General features: G+C 42.2%; 2 protein-coding genes and 1 pseudogene across 9 annotated transcripts in view; all 3 read right to left on the reverse strand.

The window, feature by feature from the left end:
• Positions 1-14,691, reverse strand: part of LOC132666874 (class I histocompatibility antigen, Gogo-B*0101 alpha chain-like) — a 426,482-nt gene that overhangs the window by 53,312 nt on the left and 358,479 nt on the right. For 3 of the 7 annotated variants that reach the window (XM_078446716.2, XM_081795709.1, XM_060615057.2), the window contains exons 7-8: positions 14,521-14,568; positions 13,992-14,391 (exon numbers count right to left, since the gene is read on the reverse strand). In XM_078446716.2, the coding sequence (XP_078302842.1) occupies positions 14,387-14,391; positions 14,521-14,568 (53 nt within the window). In that variant the 3' untranslated portion in view covers positions 13,992-14,386. Of the gene's footprint in view, positions 1-13,991; positions 14,392-14,520; positions 14,569-14,691 lie in introns of those variants that run through there. The other 4 variants (XM_078446711.2, XM_081795707.1, XM_078446712.1 and 1 more) reach the window with 2 other exon arrangements.
• LOC132666876 (patr class I histocompatibility antigen, A-2 alpha chain-like) overlaps positions 13,992-14,691 on the reverse strand; it is a 538,163-nt gene continuing 537,463 nt past the window's right edge. The window contains exon 10 of the transcript XR_013555563.1: positions 13,992-14,391. The gene's annotated coding sequence lies outside the window, so the exon portion shown is untranslated. The remainder of the gene's footprint in view (positions 14,392-14,691) is intronic.
• The window catches only part of LOC132677782 (class I histocompatibility antigen, Gogo-B*0103 alpha chain-like), a 253,922-nt pseudogene continuing 253,222 nt past the window's right edge, over positions 13,992-14,691 (reverse strand). The window contains exon 8 of the transcript XR_013555561.2: positions 13,992-14,391. The product of XR_013555561.2 is annotated as a class I histocompatibility antigen, Gogo-B*0103 alpha chain-like (transcript). The remainder of the gene's footprint in view (positions 14,392-14,691) is intronic.

Raw genomic sequence — 14,691 nt, forward strand, 5'->3', positions numbered from 1 at the left:
ATATAAGTAACACATAGAAATCAAGGAGAAAAAGCAAGAAACAAAATTTACTTTTACTATTCAGCAGACCAGAATAGACATTTTTTTCCTTCTCTATCAAATTTATTTATTTATTTATTTTTTCAACATATGACGTTTACTGTCAAATTGGTTTCCATACAACACCCAGTGCTCATCCCAAAAGGTGCCCTCCTCAATACCCATCACCCACCCTCCCCTCCCTCCCACCCCCCATCAACCCTCAGTTTGTTCTCAGTTTTTAAGAGTTTCTTATGCTTTGGCTCTCTTCCACTCTAACCTCTTTTTTTTTTTCCTTCCCCTTCTCCATGGGTTTCTGTTAAGTTTCTCAGGATCCATATAAGAGTGACACCATATGGTATCTGTCTTTCTCTGTATGGCTTATTTCACTTAGCATAACACTCTCCAGTTCCATCCACGTTGCTACAAAAGGCCATATTTCATTCTTTCTCATTGCCACGTAGTATTCCATAGTGTATATAAACCACAATTTTTTTTATCCATTCATCAGTTGATAGACATTTAGGCTCTTTCCATAATTTGGCTATTGTTGAGAGTGCTGCTATAAACATTGGGGTACAAGTGCCCCTATGCATCAGTACTCCTGTATCCTTTGGGTAAATTCCTAGCAGTGCTATTCCTGGGTCATAGGGTAGGTCTATTTTTAATTTTTTGAGGAACCTCCACACTGTTTTCCAGAGTGGCTGCACCAGTTTGCATTCCCACCAACAGTGCAAGAGGGTTCCCGTTTCTCCACATCCTCGCCAGCATCTCCTGATTTGTTCATTTTAGCCACTCTGACTGGTGTGAGGTGGTATCTGAGTGTGGTTTTGATTTGTATTTCCCTGATGAGGAGCGATGTTGAGCATCTTTTCATGTGCCTGTTGGCCATCCGGATGTCTTCTTTAAAGAAGTGTCTATTCGTGTTTTCTGCCCATTTCTTCACCGGATTATTTGTTTTTCGGGTGTGGAGTTTGGTGAGCTCTTTATAGAGTTTGGATACTAGCCCTTTGTCCGATATGTCATTTGCAAATATCTTTTCCCATTCTGTTGGTTGCCTTTTAGTTTTGTTGGTTGTTTCCTTTGCTGTGCAGAAGCTTTTTATCTTCATGAAGACCCAGTAGTTCATTTTTGCTTTTAATTCCCTTGTCTTTGGGGATGTGTCAAGTAAGAAATTGCTGCGGCTGAGGTCAGAGAGGTCTTTTCCTGCTTTCTCCTCTAGGGTTTTGATGGTTTCCTGTCTCACATTCAGGTCCTTTATCCATTTTGAGTTTATTTTTGTGAATGGTGTGAGAAAGTGGTCTAGTTTCAACCTTCTGCATGTTGCTGTCCAGTTCTCCCAGCACCATTTGTTAAAGAGACTGTCTTTTTTCCATTGGATGTTCTTTCCTGCTTTGTCAAAGATGAGTTGGCCATACGTTTGTGGGTCTAGTTCTGGGGTTTCTATTCTATTCCATTGGTCTATGTGTCTATTTTTGTGCCAATACCATGCTGTCTTGATGATGACAGCTTTGTAGTAGAGGCTAAAGTCTGGGATTGTGATGCCTCCTGCTTTGGTCTTCTTCGAAATTACTTTGGCTATTCGGGGCCTTTTGTGGTTCCATGCGAATTTTAGGATTGCTTGTTCTGGTTTCGAGAAGAATGCTGGTGCAATTTTGATTGGGATTGCATTGAATGTGTAGATAGCTTTGGGTAGTATTGACATTTTGACAATATTTATGCTTCCAATCCATGAGCATGGAGTGTTTTTCCATTTCTTTATATCTTCTTTAATTTCCTTCATAAGCTTTCTATAGTTTTCAGCATACAGATCTTTTACATCTTTGGTTAGATTTATCCCTAGGTATTTTATGCTTCTTGGTGCAATTCTGAATGGGATCAGTTTCTTTCTTTGTCTTTCTGTTCCTTCACTATTAGTGTATAAGAATGCAATTGATTTCTGTACATTGATTTTGTATCCTGCAACTTTGCTGAATTCATGTATCAGTTCTAGCAGACTTTTGGTGGAGTTTATCGGATTTTCCATGTATAATATCATGTCATCTGCAAAAAGTGAAAGCTTGACTTCATCTTTGCCAATTTTGATGCCTTTGATTTCCTTTTGTTGTCTGATTGCTGATGCTAGCACTTCCAACACTATGTTAAACAGCAGCGGTGAGAGTGGACATCCCTGTCGTGTTCCTGATCTCAGGGGGAAAGCTCTCAGTGTTTCCCCATTGAGGATGATGTTAGCTGTGGGCTTTTCATAAATGGCTTTTATGATCTTTAAGTATGTTCCTTCTATCCCGACTTTCTGGAGGGTTTTTATTAAGAAACGTTGCTGAATTTTGTCAAATGCCTTTTCTGCATCGATTGACAGGATCGTATGGTTCTTATCTTTTCTTTTATTAATGTGATGTATCACGTTGATTGATTTGTGAATGTTGAACCAGCCCTGCATCCCAGGAATGAATCCCACTTGACCATGGTGAATAATTCTTTTTATATGCTGTTGAATTAGATTTGCTAGTATCTTATTGAGAATTTTTGCATCCATATTCATCAGGGATATTGGCCTGTGGTTCTCTTTTTTTACTGGGTCTCTGTCTGGTTTAGGAATCAAAGTCATACTGGCTTCATAGAATGAGTCTGGAAGTTTTCCTTCCCTTTCTATTTTTTGGAATAGCTTGAGAAGGATAGGTATTATCTCTGCCTTAAACGTCTGGTAGAACTCCCCTGGGAAGCCATCTGGTCCTGGACTCTTATTTGTTGGGATATTTTTGATAACTGATTCAATTTCTTTGCTGGTTATGGGTCTGTTCAAACTTTCTATTTCCTCCTGATTGAGTGTTGGAAGCGTGTGGGTGTTTAGGAATTTGTCCATTTCTTCCAGGTTGTCCAGTTTGTTGGCATATAATTTTTCATAGTATTCCCTGATAATTGCTTGTATCTCTGAGGGATTGGTTGTAATAATTTCCTTTTCATTCATGATTTTATCTATTTGGGTCATCTCCCTTTTCTTTTTGAGAAGCCTGGCTAGAGGTTTATCAATTTTGTTTATTTTTTCAAAAAACCAACTCTTGGTTTCGTTGATCTGCTCTACCGTTTTTTTAGATTCTATATTGTTTATTTCTGCTCTGATCTTTATTATTTCTCTTCTTCTGTTGGGTTTAGGCTGTCTTTGCTGTTCTGCTTCTATTTCCTTTAGGTGTGCTGTTAGATTTGTATTTGGGATTTTTCTTGTTTCTTGAGATAGGCCTGGATTGCAAGGTATTTTCCTCTCAGGACTGCCTTTGCTGCATCCCAAAGCGTTTGGATTGTTGTATTTTCATTTTCGTTTGTTTCCATATATTTTTAAATTTCTTCTCTAATTGCCTGGTTGACCCACTCATTCTTTAGTAGGGTGTTCTTTAACCTCCACACTTTTGGAGGTTTTCCAGACTTTTTCCTGTGGTTGATTTCAAGCTTCATAGCATTGTGGTCTGAAAGTATGCATGGTATGATCTCAAGTCTTGTATACTTATGAAGGGCTGTTTTGTGACCCAGTATGTGATCTATCTTGGAAAATGTTCCATGTGCACTCGAGAAGAAAGTCTATTCTGTTGCTTTGGGATGCAGAGTTCTAAATATATCTGTCAAGTCCATCTGATCCAATGTATCATTCAGGGCCCTTGTTTCTTTATTGACCGTGTGTCTAGATGATCTATCCGTTTCTGTAAGTGGAGTGTTAAAGTCCCCTGCAATTACCACATTCTTGTCAATAAGGTTGCTTATGTTTGTGAGTAATTGTTGTATATATTTGGGGGCTCTCGTATTCAGTGCATAGACATATATAATTGTTAGCTCTTCCTGATGGATAGACCCTGTCATTATTATATATTGCCCTTCTTCATCTCTTGCTACAGCCTTTAACTTAATGTCTAGTTTGTCTGATAGAAGTATGGCTACTCCAGCTTTCTTTTGACTTCCAGTAACATGATAAATAGTTCTCCATCCCCTCACTTTCAATCTGAAGGTGTCCTCAGGTCTAAAATGAGTCTCTTGTAGACAGCAAATAGATGGGTCTTGTTTTTTTATCCATTCTGATACCGTGTGTCTTTTGGTTGGCACATTTAGTCCATTTACGTTCAGTGTTATTATAGAAAGATATGGGTTTAGAGTCATTGTGATGTCCGCAGGTTTCATGCTTGTAGCGATGTCTCTGGTACTTTGTCTCACAGGGTCCCCCTTAAGATGTCTTGTAGGGCTGGCTTAGTGGTGACGAATTCCTTCAGTTTTTGTTTGTTTGGGAAGACCTTTATCTCTTCTTCTATTCTAAAGGACAGACTTGCTGGATAAAGGATTCTTGGCTGCATATTTTTTCTGTTCATCACATTGAAGATCTCCTGCCATTCCTTTCTGGCCTGCCAAGTTTCAGTAGAGAGATCCATCATGAGTCTTATGGGTCTCCCTTTATAAGTTAGAGTGTGTTTACCCCTAGCTGCTTTCAGAATTTTCTCTTTATCCTTGTATTTTGCCAGTTTCACTATGATATGTCATGCAGAAGATCGATTCAAGTTACGTCTGAAGGGAGTTCTCTGTGTCTCTTGGATTTCAATGCCTTTTTCCTTCCCCAGATCAGGGAAGTTCTCAGCTATGATTTCTTCAAGTACACCTTCAGCACCTTTCCCTCTCTCTTCCTCCTCTGGCATACCAATTATGCGTAGGTTATTTCTCTTTAGTGCATCACTTAGTTCTCTAATTTTCCCCTCATACTCCTGGATTTTTTTTTATCTCTCTTTTTCTCAGCTTCCTCTTTTTCCATAATTTTATCTTTTAGTTCACCTATTCTCTCCTCTGCCTCTTCAATCTGAGCTGTGGTCGTCTCCATTTTATTTTGCAGCTCATTCATAGCATTTTTTAGCTCCTTCTGACTGTTCCTTAGTCCCTTGATCTCTGTAGCAATAGATTCTCTGCTGTCCTCTATACTGTTTTCAAGCCCAGGAATTAATTTTATGACTATTATTCTAAATTCACTTTCTGTCATATTGTTTAAATCCTTTTTGATCAGTTCGTTAGCTGTTGTTATTTCCTGGAGATTCTTTTGAGGGGAATTCTTCAGTTTCATCATTTTGGATAGTCCCTGGAGGCGTGAGGAACTGCAGGGCACTTCCCCTGTGCTGTCTTTTTTTTTTTTTTTCAATATATGGAATTTATTGTCAAATTGGTTTCCATACAACACCTAGTGCTCATCCCAAAAGGTGCCCTCCTCAATACCCATCACCCACCCTCCCCTCCCTCCCACCCCCCATCAACCCTCAGTTTGTTCTCAGTTTTTAAGAGTCTCTTATGCTTTGGCTCTCTTCCACTCTAACCTCTTTTTTTTTTTCCTTCCACTTCCCCATGGGTTTCTGTTAAGTTTCTCAGGATCCATATAAGAGTGACACCATATGGTATCTGTCTTTCTCTGTATGGCTTATTTCACTTAGCATAACACTCTCCAGTTCCATCCACGTTGCTACAAAGGGCCATATTTCATTCTTTCTCATTGCCACGTAGTACTCCATTGTGTATATAAACCACAATTTCTCTATTCATTCATCAGTTGATGTGTGCTGTCTTGAATAACTTGAGTTGGTGGGCCAGGCGCAGTCAGACCTGATGTCTGACCCCAGCCCACCCCTGGGGCCACAGTCAGACTGGTGTGTACCTTCTCTTCCCCTCTCCTAGGGACGGGGTTCACTGTGGGGTGGTGTGGCACCTGTCTGGGTACTGGCACACTGCCAGGCTTGCGGTGCTGGGGATCTGGCATTTTATCTGGGGAGGATCGGCAAGGTGCCCAGGGACGGGAGGGGCAGGCTCAGCTCAATTATCCTTCAGAGATCCACTTCAGGAGGGGCCCTGTGGCACCGGGAGGGAGTCAGACCAGCCACCAGAGGGATGGATCTGCAGAAGCACAACGTTGTGTGTTTACGCGGTACAAGCAAGTTCCCTGGCAGGAACTGGTCCCTTTGGGATTTCAGCTGGGAGATGGGTGAGGGAGATGGCGCTGGTGAGCGCCTTTGTTCCCCCGCCAAGCTGCGCTCTGTTGTTGGGGGCTCAACAACTCTCCCTTCCGTTGTCCTCCAGCCCTCACGCTCTCCGAGCAGAGCTGTTAGCTTATAACCTTCCAGATGTTAAGTCCCGCTTGCTGTCAGAACACACTCCGTCCGGCCCCTCCGCTTTTGCAAGCCAGACTCTGCTTGGCGGCAGGCCGCCCCTTCACCCCGGCTCCCTCCCGCCAGTCCGTGGAGCGCGCACCGCCTCGCCGCCCTTCTTACCCTTTTCCGTGGGCCTCTCGCCTGTGCTTGGCTCCAGAAACTCCGTTCTGCTAGTCTTCTAGCGGTTTTCTGGCTTATTTAGACAGGTGTAGGTGGAATCTGAGTGATCTGCAGGACACGGTGAGCCCAGCGTCCTCCTACCCCTCCGTCTTCCCAAAAACCTCTTAACGTTTATTTTTGTGAGAGAGAGAGAGAGAGAGAGAGAGAGAGAGAGAATGAGCAGGGAAGGTGCAGAGAGAGAGGGAGACACAAAACTTGTGGTGGGCCCCAGGCTCGTGATTGAGCAGAAGTTGGATGCTTCACTGACTGAGCCACCCAGGCACCCCTCTACATTTTCAATTTTGTGATTTTTTTTATGTCACACATACATATAATATTTATTCAAATTACATATATTTTATATCATATATTGGTCATGTTATATTTTATGTCTTATGATTGCAATATTGAAGTTTTATGAGTTTCTCTTTACTACCTATTCTTTCTAAAGTTAACTCTGTCTTTTTTCCATTTGTACTTTACATTTTGTGCTATCAGTTGCTCTTTTTCTTTTTTTTAATTTTTTTTAACGTTTATTTATTTTTGAGACAGAGAGAGACAGAGCATGAACGGGGGAGGGGCAGAGAGAGAGGGAGACACAGAACCAGAAGCAGGATCCAGGCTCTGAGCCATCAGCCCAGAGCCCAACGCGGGGCTCGAACTCACGGACCGTGAGATCGTGACCTGAGCTGAAGTCGGATGCTTAACCGACTGAGCCACCCAGGTGCCCCATAGTTGCTCTTTTTCTTTGTGCAATTCTTTGTGTAAATTTTTTGACACATAAGTTAAATGTAGATTCCTCTAGAAAAATTTGTTTCTTTTACTAAATTTTGAGTCATTATCAATCCAGGACAATTATTAACTAAACTGATGACTAGAAGGTATTTTGGCCCAAGATAAGAAAACAAATTTGGCTTACAAATCATAGAAAGATTAGTCTATAATTGCAAATTCTTTGAAATAGCTCTTTGCTCACTTTGTGTTAGATCAGAACAAATCTCCTTAGAATACTCTTGTACTTGAAGATAAAGCCGATTTGATTTGATCCTTTTTCTGAGGATGTGAATCTATGAATCTTAGGTTCCCATATTTTCAGGGAGGGGATGTTTCTAATGCTCCTCACATGAATAAGCTCCAGGCATTATTTCCTGTCTATTAAGTTCGTGAACTTGAGAAGGTAAGCTAAGATTTTCTAGATTTGAAATATACCCTAAGGTTTGGAACAACTATCATCCCTGGCTTATTGCCAATATTTATATTTTGGCCTAAATGATTATTCTGTTGATTCTTCTTTTGGGTGCTTTATATATGCATTTTACATTTTTAGTTGTTTTTACAGGAAGAGGCAGCCTTAAAACTTAGTCTACTGTGTTAATGGAAAAGGATCCCCATTCACAATTGTTTCATTTCTGCTATTTATCCAGCACCAGAGTAGGTGGTAGAATACAGGTTCACCTAAACCAATGGTGATCTGTGTCTTCTGTGAGCCAGCGCTCGTCTGTGAATGTGCATCAGCCCACAAACAGATAGAGACAGAAATTGAAAGTGAAACCTTATCCTGACTCAGACTGGTAATCACCAAGACAAAAATGAGCCTGTATATCAAGTCATTGGATCTGCTAAAAACAGTTTGATTAGCTGTTCGTGGACCAGAGGTAGAGGAGCACAGTGTCTAAGCTGGAATGAGATTTTAGACTTTTAGACTTTTAGACTTTTTATGGGGTGTCACATAAAACCTGGTAACATATTGAATGCTCTTCCCAGAAATATGGACATGTACAATGAAATATAAAGTATCAGTGTATACGTAAGGATCATCTGAAGTGTTACAGATTTGGGTTACTTAATCCTAGGAAGAGACAAAGGCTGGAGAAGACATTTTGAATAATCACTTCATCACCCAACAGTGGTACTCTGCTTATTTGTGAGCAGAACAGAAGTAGACAAAAGCTGGACCCCATAACAACTATCAAGGGAAAACATTGAAATATTTCAATCGTCCAATCCAACCCGATACCTACAATGTACCAGATCAAGTTCTAGTCTCAGATCACTGCTCCAAATGTTGAAATTTGTCATTCTTTCCCATTCCTGACCCCCAATTTCCATGCTCAGAACTTGTACCTGTCTTCCCACATAGAAGATTTCCACAATTTAAAAGTCTTGATGGAGGGGAGAGACCAGCTCCATCCACAGTGAAGAGAACCCACTTTACCAAACAGTCTTGCATTGGACATTCAGACTCTGACTCAGGACATGACAGATAAGCTGAGACAGCACTCCATGCATTTGACACAGGTGTTTGAGTGATAGTGGTGTCATGCAGTTGCACGGGGCAGCAGCAATTGCAGTCGTAGCCTCAGGGTCCAGTGTCCTACGTCAGGGGACTTCGTTGTGTGAACAGTTGTATCTATACCCAGTGGCAGGGCCCTCGTTGTATGTGGGTCTCCACCTAGGGTCCATTGTGGATTCTGTTCCTGCCTGTTTTGTGACTTTCCTTGAAATAGAAAAAGGCCCCATATTCTCTCTCTCCCATCCCTAAGTCTCTGTAACTATACATATATATATATAATGAAAAGTCAGAAATCTATGTAGGGAATAGCTTCAGAGAGCATGATTTCAGACATGTTTTTCCAGCTTCACTGAGGTATAATTGACATACACCATTGTGTAAGCTCAAGGGTAAAACCCTTGATTGATACATTTCTATACTGCAAGATGATTACAACCATAATATTAACTAAGAGCTGCATGGTGTTACATTTCCTTTTGTGTGGTACATTTAAGATATACACTCAGTATCTCAGAGGTTTTATGTTGAACCACTTCCTCAATCTGCCACCTGGCTGTGCCCCTTGGGAGAGAAAATATGTATCTCCCAGCAGATCTTGTGTTTTTCTTCCTAGAAAAAACAACAACATTTAAATGTGGATGTAAGACCCCTTCCCACAATGAAGGCTCTCATCAATGACTTTACTGTTTACCTATCTGTTGGAAGCCCAGGATTACTTGTGGGTTTGTTACAAAATACTCAGGCCTCTCCCCAGACCTGCCATCTTAGAGTGTTGGGCTTGGGCTCAGGAATCACTTACTTAATAAGCCCCACAGGGAAGGCTGATGCACAGGCATGTGAGAATCCTGCTTTATGTGCTTGCTGCTCAATGTATGATCTGAAGACCAGCAATAGCAGCAACAACCTTGTTATAAACCCAGAATCTCATGCTTTAGTCCAGACTGTCTAGATGTTTCTAAGACCAGGAAATTCCTATGCACACTAAAGTCTGGGCCTCCTGATCTACATGACGCAGAACCATAACTGTGCAGTATGCTCTGGGTGTGCTCTGATCAGCTTGCTTAGCACTGAGGAGTCCAGGATTTGGTCCTGTTCCTTTCTCTTCTATGGTCATCGCCCCCTTGGTGCTCTCATCTATGCTGAAGGCTTTAAACATCATTTATGTGGTGTCACCTCCTCCATGTATCTCTCCAACCTAGATATTTCTCCCACCCTGTACTCTGTATCCAGCTTCTAACTTCAAGTGCATTTCTAATAATCTCAGATTTGACATTCCTAAACTGGGTGCCTATGATGCAGCTTCCCTAAATGTCCTACTTCCAGAGTCCTCCCTGTTTCCATATAAGGCACTCCTCATTTCTACCTGCAGTCTGAAGTATTGGATGGCATCCTTGATTCCTCCTTCTCCCAACCTAGAATTAATACATTAGGAAATGCTGCAAAGTCCATCTTTAAGTGTATCCAGAATACACACACACACACACACACACACACACACACACACACTAAGTAGAATGCAGTCACTAGCTATTATTTTCCCTCCTCATACCTCAGATGTAAAACTGTCATCCCCCTCCTGGAACACTGCACTAGCTTCCCACAGTTGCCCTACTGGTCACTTGCCCTTCACCTCTCAATTCTGCACAGCAGCAAACAGATGCTGCTAAAGAGAAGTAGTACCCAGTGGATCATCTGTTCTAAACCATCTGGTGACTCACATCTCACTCAGAAAACCAAACCCTTCTAATCCTCAGGCATAAACATCTGACCACATTTCACATGCTCTCTGCTCCAGCCACAGAGGCCTCTCACTCTTCCTTGAACATGGGACACACTCCTGACCTAGTGCATGTGCACTGGAGGTCCCCCTGCGTGGAAAGAACTCCCTGAGACATGCTCTTCAACAATTCCTTGTGTCCTGCACATCTCTCCTGAGGTCACCTTCCCAGTGAGGCTCCCTCTGATAGGCTTTACCCAGTGAGGATTTACTCTGATAGTAAATTGGCCACCTTCCCCATCCCAGCACAGGTAACTCTCTGGGTCACCTTCCTCAAAGCACCAACCAGCCTCCAATTTGTGTGTGTGTGTATGTGTGTGTGTGTGTGTATAGTTTATTTTTAATTAATTAATTAATTTTTATTTACATCCAGGTTAGGTAGCATATAGTACAACAGTGATTTCAGAAGTAGATTCCTTAATGTCCTTTACCCATTTACCCCATCCCCCCTTCACAAACCATCTAGCAACCCTCTGTTCTCTACATTTAAGAGACTCTTATGTTTTGTCCCCCTCCCTGTTTTTATATTATTTTTTGCTTCCTTTCCTTTATGTTCACCTGTTTTCTACCTTAAATTCCTCATATCAGTTAAATCATGATATTTGTCTTTCTCTGACTAATTTCGCTTAGCATAATACCCTCCAGTTCCCTCCACATAGTTGCAGATGGCAAGATTTCATTCTTTTTGGTTGCTGAGTAATACTCCATTGCGTGTGTGTATATATATATATATATATATATATATATACACACACACACATATATATACCACATCTTCTTTATCCATTCATCCATCGATGGACATTTGGGCTCTTTCCATACCTTGGCTATTGTTGATGGTGCTGCTATAAACATTGGGGTGCATGTGCCCCTTTGAAACAGCACACCTGTATCCCTTGGATAAAAATACCTAGTAGTGCAATTGCTGGGTCATAGGGTAGTTCCATTTTTAGTTTTTGAGGAACCTCCATACTGTTTTCCAGAGCGGCTGCACCAGTTTGCATTCCCACCAGCAGTGCAAAAGAGATCCTCTTTCTCTGCATCCTCGCCAACATCTGTTGCCTGAGTTGTTAATGTTTCTGACAGGTGTGAGGTGGTATTTCATTGTGGTTTTGATTTGTATTTCCCTGATGATGAGTGATGTTGAGCATTTTTTCATGTGTCGGTTGGCCATCTGGATGTCTTCTTTGGAGAAGTGTTTATTCATGTCTTTTGCTCATTTCTTCACTGGATTATTTGCTTTTGGGTGTTGAGTTTGATAAGTTCTTTATAGATTTTGGATACTAACACTTTATCTGATATGTCATTTGCAAATATCTTCTCCCATTCTGTTGGTTGCCTTTTAGTTTTTCTGTTTGTTTCCTTCACTGTGCAGAAGCTTTTTATTTTGATGAGGTCCCAATAGTTCATTTTTGCTTTTGTTTCCCTTTCTTCCAGAGACATAAGAAGTTTCTGTGGCTGAGGTCAAAGGGGTTTTTGCTTGTTTTTTCCTCTAGGATTTTGATGGTTTCCTGTCTTACATTTAGGTCTTTCATCCATTTTGAGATTATCTTTGTGTATGGTGTAAGAAAATGGTCCTAGTTCATTTTTCTGCATGTCGCTGCCCCGTTTTCTCAGCACCATTTGCTGAAGAGACTGTCTTTATTCCATTGGATATTCTTTCCTGCTTTGTCAAAGATTAGTTGACTGATGTTTTTGGGTCCATTTCTGGGTTCTCTATTCTGTTCCATTGATCTGAGTGTCTGTTTTTGTGCCAGTACCATACTGTCTTGATGATTACAGTTTTGAAATACATCTTGAAGTCCGGGATTGTGATACCTCCAGTTTTGGTTTTCTTTTTCAAGATTACTTTGGCTATTTGGGGTCTTTTCTGATTCCATATAAATGTTACGATTGTAGGTTTTAGCTCTGTGAAGAATGCTGGTGTTATTTTGATAGGGATTGCATTGAATATGTAGATTGTTTTGGGTAGTATCAACATTTTAACAATATTTGTTCTTTGAATCCAGGAGCATGGAATATTTTTACATTTTTGTGTCTTCTTCAATTTCTTTGTAAGCTTTCTATAGTTTTTAATCTATAGATTTTTCACCTTTTTGCTAACCTCCAATGTAAACCCTTCCCTTTTTTACCACATTAATACAGTATACAGTTGGCTCTGAATTACACCAGCTTGAACTGCTCATGTCCTCCGATATGTGGACTTTTTAACACTTACTTTTACACTTACGTGGACTTGCTGCACTTTTTCTTATGTTTTCTTACTATTTTCTCCAGCTTAATTTATTGTAAGAATACAGTACATACTGCATGTAACATGCAAACTATACGTTACACAACTGTTCGTGTTTTCAAGAAGACTTCCTATCAATAGCAGTACTTAGGTTTCAGGGGAGTCAAAAGTTATACTTGGATTTCTGACTGCACAATGGGGTCATTGTCCTCAATCCACACATTGTTTCAGGGTCAAATAGAGTCTGCCCCTCACCCCTAGGACATATTCTCCACAAGACCAGCACGTTTGCCTCTTCTTAGTTACTGAGGTGTCTTAGATGAAAAAATAGCGGGTCCTGCATGTGGCACACGACATTATCAGTGGAACGATTGGTCAGCGGAGAGGATCTCTGTCTTCTGGATGAGCCTCAGCACAGCCAGTCCGTGGCAGCTCCCACAAAAAGTGCCCCCACCTCACCATCAGTGCCGCCTCTACTTTTCCCCCAGGGCTGCTCCTCCCTCCCTTTTTCTGCTCAGCTCCCCCCTCCCACAGCGTTTCCCCTGCACAGCACAGCACAGCACAGCACAGAGTTACAGTCCTGTCTTCAGAATCATTGTACTTAGGCTCTATGGGGCCTTTTCTCCAACCAAATAGAAATCTATGTGAGACTGTGCTTTAAAACTCCATGAATTTGGATGGGAGCCAGCACCAGCATCACTAGAACTAAGGGCAGGGAGAGGGGGCAGAGAGGCAGAGAAGGTAGAAACTAACTGAAGATGAAAGAGGATGAGAAACTCTCAGATTCCTCTCTGTCTACCTCAGGATGTAAAGAATAATCCAGAAGACAGCTCTAGAGGGAGGAGATGGATGAATCTGATAATTCATCTCTGCAAACCACAGAGACTCCTGTGTACAGGGGCCACCTAGGCCTGTGGGAACGACAGCCCAAAGGACTCCTGGTGCTGTAACTACTGGGATCACCCGGGAAGAATGAGACAGGAACTCAGACACAAGAGCAAGAACAGGCCTGATGCTCCACAGAAACAAAGAAGAAAATACACCCAAAAGATGGGCCTGAGGTCACAACCCAGGATGGAGCCTGGGCTGACCCAGTCACAGGAAGCTCTTGCTTCACAAGGTCCTGGTGACAGATGACGTCCATGTCCCTGTAGTCATGGTCCTAGTGAGACAAGGTTCCACAGAAGGGGCAAGGACAAGGAGCAGAGACATGACCCAGCTGAGGAGTGAGCACGTCACACTAATTATGCACTGAGCACCGACTGGACCCAGGCCCCGTCCCCGCTCGGCTCCTCCAGCCCTCTCCTGTCCGCACCTGCAACAGACACGGCACAGGAAACATGCGGGTTCTGGAAGGTTCTCAGTGCTCTCATTTATTTTCTGTTCCAACCATACAAATCCTCTCTTTTATTACCTCATCATGCCCACATACCAAGAATTACAAAACACAAATTCATATCTGGATTCTCATTTTCAATAGGAAAGTACTCAGTCCAACATGAAAAAAAGACGGGGATGGAGATGGTCCACCCCTCCTCGGCTGGAACAGGAAAGCAGGTCAGAAAGGGAACACGAATCAGTACGGGGAGGGGTCATGGTGGGCAGGGGGGGCCAGTCTCCTGTGTCCTCACAATATGCTAATAGGAACGCAGACACATTCTGACACCATCTGCAAAAAGTCAGGGGATCTCGATGGCACCAAGTGTGAACAGATCCTGTATTGCTCAGTCCCTGAGGGGCAGCAGGTCTCACACTGTGAAAAAATTAATCATGAACAGATTTAGATCAGTCACATAAGTGCCACATTCTCAACAGCCCCCCACATGTCAACATGTCCCTAGTTCCCCCACACCTCCCCACTTCAGGCCCTCCGGAGTCTTACCTTTAGGAGCCATTAGAGACGAATCAGAGCCCTGGGTACTGTCATTGCCTGGGGTAGAACAAACAGGATGTGATCAGAGCCACAGGAGTTGAGACTAAAGGAGCAGCTATGGGGGGGTGGGGGGAGTGAGCTCCCCATTGGGGTCCTGTCTACACTATCCCAGGGTTTCAA

The sequence above is a fragment of the Panthera onca genome, chromosome B2 (genome assembly GCF_046562875.1).
Source record: "Panthera onca isolate mPanOnc1 chromosome B2, mPanOnc1 haplotype 2, whole genome shotgun sequence".
Lineage (NCBI taxonomy): Eukaryota > Metazoa > Chordata > Mammalia > Carnivora > Felidae > Panthera > Panthera onca.